This window comes from Mycetomoellerius zeteki, unplaced genomic scaffold (genome assembly GCF_001594055.1).
Source record: "Mycetomoellerius zeteki isolate Tzet28-1 unplaced genomic scaffold, Tzet1.0 scaffold87, whole genome shotgun sequence".
Lineage (NCBI taxonomy): Eukaryota > Metazoa > Arthropoda > Insecta > Hymenoptera > Formicidae > Mycetomoellerius > Mycetomoellerius zeteki.
Window position 1 is genome coordinate 386,328 of NW_017257903.1, and position 16,407 is coordinate 402,734.

Genomic DNA, 16,407 nt, shown 5'->3' on the forward strand with positions numbered 1-16,407 from the left:
TAAAAGAATTATACAGTCAATCTAATAAAATATTTTTAAATAACTAATGATACACTGAAGAAAATTTTATTAAATCTGGACACAAATTCTTTTTAATAGCACTAATCGTAAGTAAACATTTATTTAAATAAATAACATGTCTTAACGCCGAGACATTACAGTGTCTTCAGATACATAGAATTATTCAAATAAATATTAAAATTAGTATTTTTTCTGTATGTAGTCAGTATGTTTTCTTTAAATGCACATACTCGATTTGAACAGTACAATATTCCAAGATACACTGAATAGAGTTATAGTCTGCAGTCTCTCTCTCTCTCTCTCTCTCTCTTTCTCTGAACTTTTTTCTATTTCTTAAAGTTTGTAATTAGCGAGTTTTTTGTAAAAACTGATTTTCATGCTACGCTAAGTTTTTTTCTTAGTTTTAGACAGTAGAACTCGTCTCAACTGCCAAACAAAAATAATTAGCAAATAAGTTTTCGACATGGCCATCGGGCACATGGCTGTTTTCATTGTACTGAGAAGTAAGATAATAGATGTATAATGTGAATAATGTTGCACAAACTGAAGCAACTATTATGTGAACATTTTCGATTCAAATTACAATTGCATTGTAATGATGGATCATCGATGATATCGATCGACTATAGGCATATCGTAGACAATTTTTTTTTAACTGTTTCAGTTTTAAATGTACATCGTAAGAAAGTATAAAGTTATTCAACTAATTTAATATGAAAGTAAGATACATATGTAATAACACATTCCAGTTTTAGAATCAATTTTAAAAACGATTATGTGTTATAATTTTACACACCTGTTTTTGCTATCACACTTTTAGATTAATAATAATTAATTCTCAGGAAACAGATTTCGCACACCAAATAACAGATATAATTGCATTTTATATATAATCCTGTATTGTTTTAATCTTACCAATATTGTTCGCATAGCACAAATCTAATATATTTTTTACGGACACTCTGTGTTATTAAATTTTGTTTACAGTGAACAACTTAAACTAGATTCTTAAATACTTAAAAAAAAATTATGTTTTTAACATAGAAAAGAATTAAAAAGAAATGACAGAACAATATACAATATCGGATACAAAATGTATTCAATTTAATAAGTTTAACATGAGCAATGCAAGATTAGTAATATCTAATATAATATCTAATATAATATCTAGGATAACTATTATTAGATACCACCACACTTGTCTAATGATTATAGAATGATAGAATGCAACACATCTAAGATCAAACCTCAATTGTTTCAATCAGAATACTCGAAGTGACAGAAAAGCACAGAATAATCTTATTAAATAGTGTTTTGCGTATAGATGAAGACGAATAGGTTGACAATATTATTTATTGGTTGACTAAATTAAACAATTTTGTAATTTTGAGAGCATTAAAAAGTTTAATAACTATCTACATCATATTTATTGCGATTGCTGTAGTTTTTCTACGATGTGCCGAATATAGAGAAATAGAAGACATGTAAATGAAAGAAAAATAAAAGAGTAGCATTGTTTTTTATTGTATGAAAGACTGTAAGATAATTAGTGCACCAAGAAAAATGATAGCTAATAACAACTTAATAGCAGACTGATTATTAAGTTGTTATGTTATCAAATGTACAGAATTTTAAAATAGCAAAATAGCAAAATGACAAAATTGGTACTATACAAATATCCAGATATTATTTGTTCGACTGTCACGCATATGAATTAACGTAATAATGCACAAGTTTGGTTTGGAAGAAAACAAATCACAATCGCGGACGATCGGTTGATGAAAAACTACAACTCGATTTGCCATGAGTGTAAGAAATTAATACTCTTTCGAGAAAGATATTCCGTAGCCAAAAAGAAAAAACTATTCTGCGTTTGATATTAATTACGTATCGTAACTTATCTAACTGTTCTTTTAATACATTATTTAAAACCGACGTCGTATCAACAACTTTTATTTAAAATATAATATTACAGAATAAAGACTATATTGAAGATTTATTTGTTTATTTGGAACGGATCTTTTCCGTCGGAGGAATATGGCCATCCGAGCAGTCGTACGTCCGTTTTTCAATTTATATCACGTATTACATCCATTATTTCATCATGGCGTTTACCGAGTTTTACAACGTTTTTGGTAATTTGGAACTGATGGTGATGAGTCTCGTGGAAACGATAGTTCACGCCATGACATTTTCGATAGTGTGGCTGATACACTCCAATAATTTACTGAAGATCGTAATTGATGAAATGAAAAAGGATATAGCAGAACACAAGTTTGAGAATTCTGAGGAAGAAATAATTTACTACAACTACAATCGCATATCTAAAATATTCACATATGGTTCAAACGTTGGCATGCTCGTCACAACCTTATTACTTTATTTTAGACCGCTTATGTACCTCGCAATTACTAATCAAGGTATGTGGAAATTATTGAACCTTTTCGCACTAATTATTATAAATATAAATCTATTGTATCTATAATATAGACAGTATATCTAAAATATAGAGGAATATTTAAATCACATTGCATTATTTTAATATTGACCAATCTCTATATAATTATAGAAGTGACTATATATTCTGCAATCATTGCATAATCATAGAAGAGACTCTGTGCTTTACAAGTATTTTGCTTGAAATAAAATTCGAACAAATAAATTTCTTTGATATTAATGTTTCTTTGTTCTCTGATCTTAATTCTTTCAGAATTACGTAACAGTACGGAATCATTTACGTTACCGTATAGAATCCATACGTTTTTCGATATTACTAATCTTCGTACGTACACATTGATGTATTTGTATTTATTTCCAATGATTTACATAGCTATTTGTCATATGGCAGCGATATGTCTGGTGATTGTCTTAGTGTTTCATATTTGCGGCGAATTAGCCATTTTGTCATATCGTATCAGACATGTTGAAGAAAACTCGCAAATCATGTTAGTACACAGATTTCGTAATATCGTTCGAATGCATCTCAAGATAATACGGTAAGAATATTACTATTAATAGTGTATAATAGTATTGTATAGTAGTTAGTCTCAGCTAAATTTGCTTTTTCATTCCTTTCGTGTATTATGTTGTCGAAACATCATGATGACTGAAGGATGGCGAAATCCGTGGACAATATTTTTAATTTGATTCTTCTGGATGAACTCTTCGGCAATAGTGTTGTATTGGCTATTTCATTGTATTATGTCATGATGGTATGTCACATATTATTGATTATCATTATTACGAAAGATCTAATTTAGCAATGTCAAGTGCTGGTCGATAGAAATTGTTATTATTTGTTATTAATTGTATTATAAAATATTTATAACGTTTATATATATACTTGATATTATACTTCTTGATTTTTTTCTATAGAATTTTATTAAAATTTCTATCTAAAAACAAAAAAAGCAATCGCTTCCTCTGTTTTTCTCTTTCCTTCTCTCTGCCAACTGCACAATAGCACAAAGGAAAGCATTGAACTCTCCAGTGCCATCTCTCACTAATGCGGTTTTCTTGCGTTCAAAGAGACACGCATATGCCAAAATTTTTGTTAAGAAGAAATATATTTCAATTGTTTAAAAAATTATTAAAATATCATAATTGAAATATTATAATTAAAAGTTATAGAGCATTCTGTATATGTGACCTTGTAAATAACTTTACGTCTTTCAGAACTTGGATATTTCAGAAATACCAACCTGCTTCACTTTTATATTTTTCGCTATTACTGCGCTCGTTATGCTCTTTGGATATTGCTTGATTGGTGAACAACTAGCTCAACAGGTATCATTAAAAAGGAATAATTAACGCCTGACAGAGGGAAAAACCCCTTTTGTCTTATGTTATTAACAGACATCAGATTCTTATGCAATTTCATATTTTTTTAGAAAGCAGATTAATAAGTAATATCAAAATAGAAATTTGTTTTATTAAAAAAGCATTCTAAAAATATATATTTATTTGTGCATCTTTGCATATTTATACAAATTTGCATATTTTGTGTATGCTGCAAAAAATATTTGCATAAAAATCCGGTGTCTAGTTATTAATGATAAGGATTTCTTTCGCAATTTTTATATTGAATGTTTATTATGCAACTATTTTGTGTTTAGTGCATAAGCGTGCAGAATGCGTATTATCAATGCAATTGGTACCAGATGCCGCTCAGTTTCAGGAAATGCCTATTAATATGTATGATTCGTGGCCAAGTTATACTCTATTTAACAGCCGGAAGATTTTATATATTTTCTTTAAACAGTTTTACAGACGTAAGTGCGTTTATCTTTATTAGTAAAAGTAATAAAAAATGCAATTTATCAAATAGATTTAATATTGGGTTGACGAACAATTTCCTTCTATTTTTTAGAAGATATGGTTAACATTAAATAATGTCACTAGTAAATATTTAATCACATTTATAGTAAACTTTTTGTAAAATATGACATTTCAACGCGTATTCAACAAAAAATTTGCTAAGATTGATTGAGTTTTGAGCATTTAAGAGTTATTTGAATATAAACAACAAAAATAAATATTTTCAGCACATACCGTTTTATTTTATTCATTGCTGCTTTTAAATTAAAATTTCTTTTTTTTTATGTCGTTTTATGGTTTCGTGCAACATTTTTTCCTTTGTGGAAGTAAAACAGCATAATATGCAGAAAATACTTATTCTTGTTTCCCATGTTCAAAGCTGCCAAATGCTCAAAACTCATGTCAATTAGTAAATTTTTTTAAAGCACATTAAAACGTCACCTTTCATAAAATGTTTACTATGAAATATAAATATAAATAAACATTGTTTTATTAGTGACATTATTTGATGTTACCGCATTACTTCCGTTAAACACAAGAAAATTATTAGACAATCCAATACTTGTTTATTAATGATTATATTACACAAGATAGCATCCGAAATATCATACCATTTAATTACCTCACTAAAACTATTGTTGTGGAGTATCAGTTTTTTTATGAGAAATTTCCACTTCGTGGAAACTATGTTATTATAGATGTGGTATCACGAATCGGAATTGGACGGAAATAAAAAAGTACACATCAATTAGTGAAATGGCGGACAATAAATGATTAACTTAAACGAAGTATAAAATTATTTACACAGTTAAAAAACAGATACTCCACAAGTATAATTTTAATGAAATAATTAAATTGTGCGACATTTCATGCGCCATCCTCTGCATACAAAGCTTTTCAATTAAGCTTTTTCAATATCTTTCAATCAATAAAATTTTTATTAATACAAATCTATATAATATTATACATACATAAGAGGATTATTCATTATAATCTTTCTATGTAATTTTCTTTCGAACAATTCGTTATTCGAAAAAATATTTCAAGTAAAACTTACTCTTATTCAAGGGGGACATCTTATAATGAATACACATTTTTCCTAGCTGAAGATATCTCTGAAGTAGATTTTACTTGAAACTTTTTGTCGAATAACAAATAATTCGGGAGATACTTGAATGGAAAGTTTATAATAGATCACTCTGTATCCTGATGCAGGTTATCAAAACTTCTTTGGCGTATTTATCGATGCTGCGTACCATTATGTTATGAAGGAATATGAGAAAATTATTATTATACTAAATTTGTTTTTATTATTAAAGAATAGAATTCACAATATTGAACGATTTTGTAGAGATAGTAGATAGAGCAAGACATTCAAAAATATGCGCTCAATTTATATTTTGAGTTACAATGTTTATATCATCGTATTACATAGGTATATAAAATCCTAAAAATCGTAATAAAATGATAAAACAAAAATAATTGTATAATTTATGGCTATTTTTCTAGGAATTAAAATTTTAATTTTTATTTGTAAGTAAAGTGCATTTCTTTGTTTATGCCTTGAAATCGTTTTGAGTGTATTGAAATATCCGTTAAATATTTAACTAAATAATCTAAAATATACATATTCTTTCCATTTTTTATCATGATGGAAAAATTAGTGTTCCGAGATTGCAATTACAGTTACACTACACAATATTCGTGAAGCTGAATTTTTTGTACACGCAGTCTAGAACGAACTGATAGCAACTTTTGTTTATAATCGTACAATTCTGCATCGATGAAGTACCAATCATGCTCAATTTTACTTTGGATGAAAAGCACAGGTGGGTTCAGTAACACACTTATATGCAATTCATACATTAATTTTGGGCGCAGTTATTACCTGTCCTATAATCTGAGTGCTTCTATCCCAGATTCTATAGACAGCTCTAAGCATGAAAACAGAGATTACTTGGACTGTTACGTTCGTATATTCGGTACAGTTTCATGCGAGCTCTCGAGGAAAGAACAACGTAACACGCGATGCAGGTGATCAGCTGCCGATTTTTTTCATTGTTACAAAACGTCATGAAGAATTATACATTATTTGTTATTACATTATTTAACGATTAATCACAAAGATTTTTAAATATTTTTTTGAGGATCAAAAAGACTTAGATCGTGCGGCCAAGGTGTTATCTTGGAACAAACGGCTAATGTCGACGCTGGGTCTTTGGCCTTTTCAATCCAACGATCTTATCTTCTCGATTAATTTTGGCTACTTCGCTTTGCTCTTGATTCTGGAGTATCTGGACTTCTTTCTTTACATCGGTGATTTTGAGCACGTGATCATGAATTTGACAGAGAGCATAGCATTTGTTCAAATATTTGTGCGAATGAGTACGCTAAGGTTATATAACGATGAAATTGGTGAAGTCATAACGGAGGCCATGAAGGATTTTGATAAGGCAAATTATAAAACCGCCGAAGAAATTAAAACATTCGTCACTTACTATGCTAAGTCGAGGATCTTTTTTAAGCTGATGATGGTGTTTGTCACGATAACGGCTTCATCATACTATTTGACTCCGATTCTTATTATTCTCGGGAATGGAGGTGAGTTGCTTTTTTATATAACTTGAACCCGACGTATTTAGAAGAATTATGTGAAATATGTGAAACAAATAAAGTCTCGTTAACCGGCAATTCCGCATTTTTATTATGACTTGATTTTACAGAACGAGTTTTCATGTTTTATGATGAATATTTTTTTTTATCTTCAAGTTTTCAAAATCTACGTATCTCCTTGAGTTTGAAAAATATGCCAAAGGTAGAAATTTTATTAAATATGATTTTTTTAAAAGCTAGTATTAACATCACTGTTGAACCTTTTCTCAGGACTACCCGAAATAGTGACCAAGGAAAACGTGACTCAAATAATTTACCTATTGCCTTATCGCTTTCATGTGTTGTACGCGATTGAGAATATGCGTACGTACACGATTACATACGCCTGGCAAATGCCGTTTGCCTTCATCAGTGCTTTTGGACAAAGCACCGCTGACTGTATTATGATTACCCTCGTCTTTCACATTTGCGGTCAAATGTCGGTTCTTGCTTTGCGCATTAACAATATAGATACCGAAGTCTGTGATTGTGGACCTGAGATGCGACATGTGATGCTCATGCATGTACGATTATTACGGTGAGCTCATTCAAATGACGCGGAAGCTTTAATTAAGAGTTAAGTGCATGTATTTTTAAAAGCTCTCCTTTAGTTTCGCATTTTAATTAAAACTAAACAAATTTAAGCTTTTTCACTTTGCCTAAAATAAAGATTTTTGTTAGATAAATTATTTATTTTTTTCGATTCTTTACTTACAAGGGAAACGCAACTAAGTGTCCCCCTCTGACTTAAGCTTTGTATATAAAAAAAATCTGTGTAATAAAATTGTCTTTTATTTTTGTCTATATTTTAACATATCCAAAGCGTATTATACATAAAATAAAAGAGAATATTGGGTTGTATTTTCTTGTTAGAGCTGTTTACCTTACCAATTAAAATTTGAAATAAACTTCTGTTATTAGCAACTTTTATTTAAATAAATTACATTTATATAACTTGGATTTTTTCAGAATGGGAAAGATAATAGGAAAAGCATTTAGTGCAACATTGCTGGCGCATCTTTTAGGAGCTACTTGTCTCGTAAGCATCCTCGGTTATCAAATGTTAACGGTAAGTTGATATTGTAATAATGATTACATAAGCATAATGTTTGATACATTTATGTATTTGAAAACGATTATGATATAATTAAATGGCATAAATTTTTGTTTTGATATATATATTTGGGTGTCCCAAAATTTGCGACTCAAAATAATATAGCAGTATCTTTCTCATAAAATTAAGTTAAAAGTAATTATAAATTTGTATTTTAAGTAATTTTTATCCTCATGTCCATGATCAGACATACGTGCGGTAGTGTGCACTGATAAGCCGCGCACCCAGAAAAAGGTTTTTTCAATTCAAAGAAATGTTTTTTTTGCTATACTCTGTTAAAGAAAAAATTTTTTTATATGAACGTTATTTCTTTGATTTGAACATCATTTTTTGAAATTAAATAAAAAAATTAATTTAAATTAATAATAAAAGTATTTAGAAGGGCTACGGACCATAAAAAAACAATATTTAAATTGAAGATATAATATAATTAATAAGAATTAAAACAATAATACAAACGGCGCTTTATTTAAAATTTATTTAAATAAAATGAAGTTCAAATTAAAAAATTTTTTCTTTAACCGCATTGCAAAGAAACATTTCTTTAAATCAAAGAAACCTTTCTCTAGGTGCGCGCGCTCTTCAGTGCGTTCACTAAACGTTAAGGTGCCTTTACATGGCAGCGTCAAGTGTCGAGCGTCAGAGCTTGCGCAGTGATATGTTTAATAATTTTACTGAAATTGACTTTAATGTACAAGATACACTAATAGTGGAATCTTGTAGTTTACACTATATAATGTAAATAAATATAAATTTTCAGCATTATATGTTAGGATAGTAATGTATATCAGAACATAACCTCTCATAATTTACCATTTTGCATCAAAAGGCTGTGCAGAAGATTATAGGCCTGTTCTTTTTGGCTGAACTTCTGCACCAGTTCGTTTTTCTTCCTCTTCTTTCCTTCTGGAGAAAAAAGGAAGAAAGATGAACTGGTGCAAAAGTTCAGCCAAAAAGAACAGGCCTTATTACGCAGGAGTCTGGAGATTCAAACTTCTGCGCAGTAATTAGCAGTAATCTTCTGCGCAGACGCTCGACGCTTGCATGTAACGGCACCTTTACATAGGAGTCGTGGAGTTTTAAATCGTAGGAAATTGACCAATTACAATCAAATATAAGGAGAATATTCGACTAGGACTGATCAATTTTTTACAATTCGAGATGCTACGACTATTCACGATTTCTATGTAGACTAGCTTTAATACTCACAGATGGACTATCGAAATGTAGTCTGTAATTGGCCATATTAAAACCTTTAATTGTATCTAAGAAACTATTACTTAAAATTAAAATATAGAAATAACGTTTTTTATTTAATTTTTCGAAAATTTTCTTGCTATGTATTTTAGCGAATTTGAGGGTATGCTGTATATATATATTAAGTCTACAACTTAGGGATGATATTAACCGTAACTCATACAGGGCACTATAGGGCTTTGAAACATATTGCCTCATATTCACTGTTAAATTTTTATTATTATTATTATTACGATGTTAGAAATTCAAAAGTAACACGTATTTCAAAATAGAACATGTATGTTAATTAAATTTGCATACTGAAAAATATTGAAAAAATTATTTTTAATAAATAAATTGAATTTCTAACATCATAATAATAATTATAATTATAATAATAAAAATTTATAAACAGTGAATGTAAGGCAATATGTTTCAAAGTCCTATAACTCTATAATGCCCTGTATGAGTTATGGCTAACATCATCCCTGGGTTCGGGCGTTTTATGTCTCCGCACACGATCTAAATGCTATCAAACAAAAGGAGTGGAGATGACGATAGGCAAAATAGGTCGAAATGTGCAATTCGGCTGCAGGCCTGATATATATATACATATATATGCGAATTTATTTTTACATATATATATATTTATGTGTATATATATATATATATACGTAAAAATAAATTCGCATATCACAACTTTAGTTAAAATAATATTATGCAAAAAGAATCAGTTTGTAGCATTGATACTTTTATTAGTAAGATAATCTATTTTTACACATATGTATATTTGTATTTTGCAATAAAAAATTCGAAGATAAAAAGTGATTTGAGAATTTTTTTTAAATATTATTGGTTAAGTGTTTTCACTATATTTTTAATTACAATTTATTATTAACCTTTTAATTTTCAATTTTATGTGAATAGAATCTTTCTAAGGGTGAGACAGGAGTTGTTGCACTTTTGGTGAAATTCTTTATATTCATATTCTTAGTCCTGCTTATACTTTATGCTCATTGTACTATCGGCGAGAATCTTTTGACAGAGGTAATGTTTTATGAAAGATAAGATGGAAATTAAAAAAGAGCTATATATAATATGCATATAAAATAATATACATAATAAAATTTGTGTTTGATATTTATGCACGATTTTTTATTATTTTTTTCATAGTGTAAATAATCTTTCCACAGAGTGCTAAAGTGTGTGAAGCGTTTTATAATTGCCGTTGGTATGACATGTCAAAGAACAATGCGCGAATGCTAATATTATGCATGGCAAGATCGCAGAAACCCCTCTGCCTGATAGCTGGAAAATTTACCATGTTTTGCCTCAGCACTTTAACTGACGTAAGCTGATAATTTGTAAAATTTTTTAAATAAAAAGGCTTCACTTAACTTTGAACATTTTAAATATCGTCGCTGTTAATATAAGAACACGAAAACATTGTTCAGAAATAAATTATTTTAACAGGTTTTGAAAACATCCATGGGATATTTATCAGTATTACGTTCTCTCTTATAACATCATTGAAGAGCAATAATTTTTGGAAGCGTGTGCAAAAATAATTTATAAATTGAACATGCTCAAATAGAAATAAATGTATAATTTATAATAAAGAGTGAGAAGAGAAAAAGAAGCATTATTGTTATCAAAAACTGTAAATTGTTTTTATATAATATTTTTATTTTTAATATTGTTCTTTTATGTAAAATATATATTTATTTTAAAACAAATTTTATACATAAAAATAAGTTCCTTATTTAAAATATCGTTTGCTGTTATATGTAAATAAAAAATTTTTACATAAGTATTGCACAATTAATACTCTTCAATTGATTTGTATATATTATAAATTTAAAAAAGATCGCTCAATTTAGTATCATCTTATATAATCTCGAACCATCTCTAACATATTTTTACTATTATTATTACTGTTACGTATCTGAGGTAAATGCATTCAGAGGTTATCATCCAAAATGATTTGCAATCAAAGAACTTCATTATTCACAAGTCGATCATAATTATCAAGTTATTTAAAGTAAAGCAATTAAAAAATATTAATAATTGGTTAAGTGAAACTTGACAAACAATCATAGAAAAATTGTAAAATTGCAAACATTTTCTTGTTCATCACAATATGAATATTTTGCTGCACCGTGCCACTCTCACCTTTAAATACTGCAGATGCACTTGTCGACGAGATGTCTGCTGACGTGCGAATCCACGAAGAGGGGATCGTCTAGCAGGTAAGTATCGATATTATTATAGATCGCTTGTGCTAGGTTGATTTTGGCTCAAATGTCTCTTTCATCCCCACAGTCGTAATGAAGATACGAAGTCTATATGTCTGACTCTTATTTGGCAGACTCTGATCACTTCGTCGTAACGTGACTTATTCGTCGCTTGTTCAAACAGAATATTTTGCTTCACTGAAGATGTAAAGAAGATCCATGATATGCTGGATGTCATTCAACTATAAAAATTGATGATTTCACTCAACAAGGACAGTTCGTTGTCACAGACTATTCCTATTCGAACCTTCTTGACCAACATTGTCTACGAAGCTTCCGGAAGAAAAACTTTATTACAAGTATAATCACATGCCGAAGATATTTTTGCAAATATCAGTGACCAACAATCAGTTCTTTTGTGTCTAAGATCATTAATTTTTTTGATATTAAGTTGCTCAAATGTACTTATATATTTACAATAAATAATATATTTACAATAAATAAGCTTTATATTATAATAAATAATATAGAAATATATGTAGATGTCGAAATGCGATGTAGTATCTCTATTTCTATGAATATTTTACTTCTTGATTTTAAAAATCAATTTTACATAAATATTTTTAGACTTAAGGACTCAAGCTACACTGAACGTTACCTTTTTCTATTTAACAGGTAGCGTGATTTTGCCATGTTGCTTATAATGCTATACAGTTACTGTTTCTTCGGGGACGTCAGTTAATACGACGGATTTGCGCAGCACGCGAAGACGATTACACTAATAATATTATTGAGAATTTATTAGAAACATTGAAAAGTTTAACTATTCTCTGTATCATATGTATTACAATCGCTGCAATTTTTCTACATTATACCAGATACAAAAAAATAGAAGCTTATTGTTAGAATCTAAGATGAATCAAAGGAGAGGCTTTTCATGAGACGGTAAGATAATTATTGCGCTAGGAAAAGTGCTGGCTAATAATAACTTGATAGCAGATCGCTTATTATAATATATCAAGTGTATAGAATCTAAAATAGCGAAATGATAAGCATTAGACAAACATTAGTCTAATCTAGATGTTATATGTTTCGACCGTTGCATGCATGGATAATCGCGGCAAAAGTCTGATTCGACGAAATGAACATCACAGTCCGCGCAGACAATCTGTTGATGAAAACCTACAACTCGATTTGCTATGAAAGTAAGAAGTTAATATTCTATTACGAAACATTTCGCCGGAGAAGACAGTTTCTCTGCGTTTGTGATACTGATCGTATAATATAATTGTAGTAATATATTTCCTTTAGTACCTACGTAATTTAACCAATGTTATATCACTTTCAACAATTTTTATTCTGAATGTAATATTACAGAACGAAGTCGACCGTATCGAAGATTTATTTGTTCATTTAGAACGGATCTTTTCCATCGGAGGAATATGGCCGTTCAAACAAACATACATCCGTTTCGCGATTTATATCTCGCATTTCACTCTTTATCTCATTATGGCGTATGTCGATTTTTACGATGCTTTTGGTAATTTGGAGCTGATGGTGATGAATCTCGTGGAAACGATAGCTTATTCCATGACGTTCTCATTCTTGTGGCTGATACGCTGCAGTAATTTGCTAAAACTCGTAATTCATGTAATAAAAAAGGATATGGTTGAACGCAAATTCGAGAATTTGGAAGAGGAAAGGATTTACTATAATTACAATTTTATATCCAAGATATTCTCCTATGGCTCAATTGTTGGCATGTTCATCACGGTCGTACTGTTGTATCTTAGACCGCTTGTGTATCTCTTGACTTTTAATCAAGGTATGTAAAATCAAACTTTCTTTTGCTAATTATTATAAATTTAAACATATTGTATCTATATAATAAATATATATATAAAGAAATCATAATATATACATATACTGTATGTATAATAAATAAAGATTTACATCACATATATTGTCTCATTATTTTATTATTAATCAATCTGTCACTGTAAAATTATAGAAAAAAGTTACTCTATATTGTTCAAATATGTTAATTGTTATCAATGTACTTTCTTCAAAGAAAAATTTGTTTTTCGTCTATTTTTGTCAACATTTCTTCGTTCTGTCATCTTTTTTCAGCACCACGAAACAATACGAAGTCTTTCATGTTACCCTATAGAATTCATCCATTTTTCGATATCAGCAATACTCATACATACATATTGATGTATCTCTATCTATTTCCAATGATTTATTTTTCTGTATGTCACATGGCAGCGATTTGCCTGATGGTTATCTTAGTATTTCACATTTGCGGCGAGTTGTCCATTTTGGCATATCGCATTAGACATATTAAAGAATACTCGCAAACCATGATAGTAGACAGAATTCGTAGCTTCGTTCGAATGCATCTCAAAATAATATGGTAGGAATATAACAATCATATATTCATCACATAGTAGATCTCTTTGTTTAATTTGCTTCTTTATTCTTTGTGTATATATAATGCTGGCGGAAATATTATGGTGATTGAAGGATGGCGAAGTCCGTGGACAATACTTTCAATTTGATTCTTTTGGATGAACTCGTTGGCAACAGTGTTGTACTGGCTATCTCATTGTATTATGTCATAATGGTATGTCATATTATTAAATATTATTATTATGAAAAGTTTAATTTAGCGATATCAAATGTTAGTGAGTAGAATATAAACTTGTGATAAAAAAAAAAAATATTTTAAGATGGCCTCCACGTTCACTTGCATTACACTTAGGCTGGAATCAGACTACGCATTGAAGATCGAGATTGAAGAATGAAAATTGAAATTTAACCAATGAGGACCAAGGGATTTTAGCTTCTATTTTGATTGGTCAAATTTCAATCTTTCAATCTTCAATCTCAATCTTCAATGCATAGTCTGATTCCGGCTTTATAGCAGGAATTCAGCAGATCGCACTAGTGCGCAATGAGTGCGAACTTTTTCAGTGTCACGTATTCGGCTTGTACGCTCTGTATCAGTACGTTAAGATTATCGTATTCGGCAAATGAAAACTGACCCAGAAGTGCTGAATTTATATTCGGACCAACCGAATGAACTAAACGAGTTCAAAAAATGTTGCACTGACGTTTCTGACAGTGCAATTTGGCATAGCACTAAAGTAGTTCTACACTCGCACCATGTCAGGGCAGCTCTAGAGCGGAGTCAGTGCATGTGTGCCGAATTCGCCATTAATTTCTCTTTATGAGGATGTATTAAAACGAGAAAGATAACCGCATCTCTCGTTTTCTTTTCCTGAACAACTGCACAATCGAACAAGGATGGTATTCAGCTATCCAATGTCCTCTGTTATGGCTCCTGCACATTGGAACCAGAAAAGCTTAACGCACGGCAAAATGCGACGCGGTAACCAATGAACATGCGTTAGGAGCTGTAAACTTATTCCCAGTGAGAAATGATAATGGAATCGATATCGAATCAACATCGAATCAACGTTGATTTGATAATTTCGACGTCGAATCGACATCGATTTGATGTCGATTCCATTATCATTTCTCACTGGGTTGGCTACCGCGTCATATTTTGCCGCGCGGCAAGCGTTTCCGCGTCCAATGTGTGTGCAAGAGCCATTACTAATTCTTATCAATATAGAGAGTTCAAACATGCTAAATTTTTTGTTAAGATAAAATTAATTTTAAATGTTAAATAAACAACAAAATTATAATTGGATGTTATAGAACGTCCTATATATACAGGATGTGAAATAATTAACAGATAAAACTCTCGTATAGGGACAGAATGGACTAAACTGAGTAAAAAAGTTCTGTACCATTTTGCATTTATCGCATTAGTTAATGAGTTATTAATTTATGAAAATTTCCAAATTTGCTCAACCTACCGCCAAATGCAAGCGCGCGGCAATATAAGATCGCCCAAGATGCGTTCCACTTAAGGCTCGCAAGTATCATGTCATCCTTCTTGTATATCTCATCAAATATTAGACAAGGATGAAATTATACACGGGAGCGTTGCGAACGTTTAGTGGAACGCACCCCCAGAAAGAAGCACGTCCTTTAGGCACGTTGTTTACAAGCGAATTGGCATTAACTCGCTGGATGATCTTAGATCGTCGCGCGCTTGCATTTGGCGGTAGACCGGGTAAATTTGGCTATTTTTATAAATTAATAACTTGTTAACTAATACAAAAAATGCAAAATGGTACAAGACTTTTCTTTTTAGTTTTTTAATCCATTTTGCCTCTTTGGAAGCTAGTTTTATCAGACATGTATAATATACATATATACATTATTATATATATATATGCAATCTCGTGATATTTTATACTTTTTAGAACTTGGATGTGTCAGAAATAGCCACCTGCTGCACTTTTATTTTTTTTGCTATTATTGCGCTTGTCATGCTCTTCGGATATTGTTTGATTGGTGACCAACTAACTCAACAGGTATTGTTGGGAGGAGCAATAAACAATAGGTTTGTTCGTGTTACACTTTTTACATTCAGCATTTTCGCTTTTTCTCTTTTCAACGTCCAAACATATATTTATTTTGTTTAAAGTGTAAACATTTTTTGAGATTTCAAGCAACAACGCGAACAAACCTATAAATGTTATACAGAGGAACAAATTTTGTATGACATTACTAATAACAAGAATTTTTATCGCAATTTTCATATTAAATGCTTAATATTCGATTGTTTTGTGTTTAGTGTATAAGTGTGCAAGATGCATACTATGAATGCAATTGGTACGAAATGTCACTCAGTTGTAAGAAATGTCTGCTAATTTGCATGATTCGGGGCCAAGTTATGCTGTATTTAACTGCCGG

The 16,407-nt window shown here is 30.3% G+C and overlaps 3 protein-coding genes across 3 annotated transcripts; all 3 read left to right on the forward strand.

The window, feature by feature from the left end:
* The first annotated feature begins 2,125 nt into the window (after positions 1-2,125).
* Positions 2,126-3,021, forward strand: LOC108730245 (uncharacterized). The gene is made up of 2 exons (XM_018459815.1): positions 2,126-2,441; positions 2,852-3,021. The coding sequence occupies exons 1-2, from the start codon at positions 2,126-2,128 to the stop codon at positions 3,019-3,021; spliced, it is 486 nt and encodes a 161-aa protein (XP_018315317.1).
* Positions 3,022-3,134: 113 nt separating this feature from the next.
* Positions 3,135-10,887, forward strand: LOC108730256 (odorant receptor 4). Its single transcript, XM_018459832.1, has 8 exons — positions 3,135-3,233; positions 4,137-4,292; positions 6,486-6,939; positions 7,222-7,528; positions 7,960-8,059; positions 10,268-10,387; positions 10,534-10,689; positions 10,814-10,887. The coding sequence occupies exons 1-8, from the start codon at positions 3,135-3,137 to the stop codon at positions 10,862-10,864; spliced, it is 1,443 nt and encodes a 480-aa protein (XP_018315334.1). The 3' UTR covers positions 10,865-10,887.
* A 1,886-nt stretch (positions 10,888-12,773) lies between these two features.
* On the forward strand, positions 12,774-16,399 carry LOC108730246 (odorant receptor 22c; the record flags this gene model as incomplete). Its single annotated transcript, XM_018459816.1, has 6 exons — positions 12,774-12,779; positions 12,952-13,399; positions 13,843-13,990; positions 14,101-14,200; positions 15,915-16,025; positions 16,289-16,399. Coding segments are annotated over exons 1-6 (924 nt in total), but the record flags the coding sequence as incomplete, so codon positions are not given.
* Between the last annotated feature and the right edge of the window lie 8 nt (positions 16,400-16,407).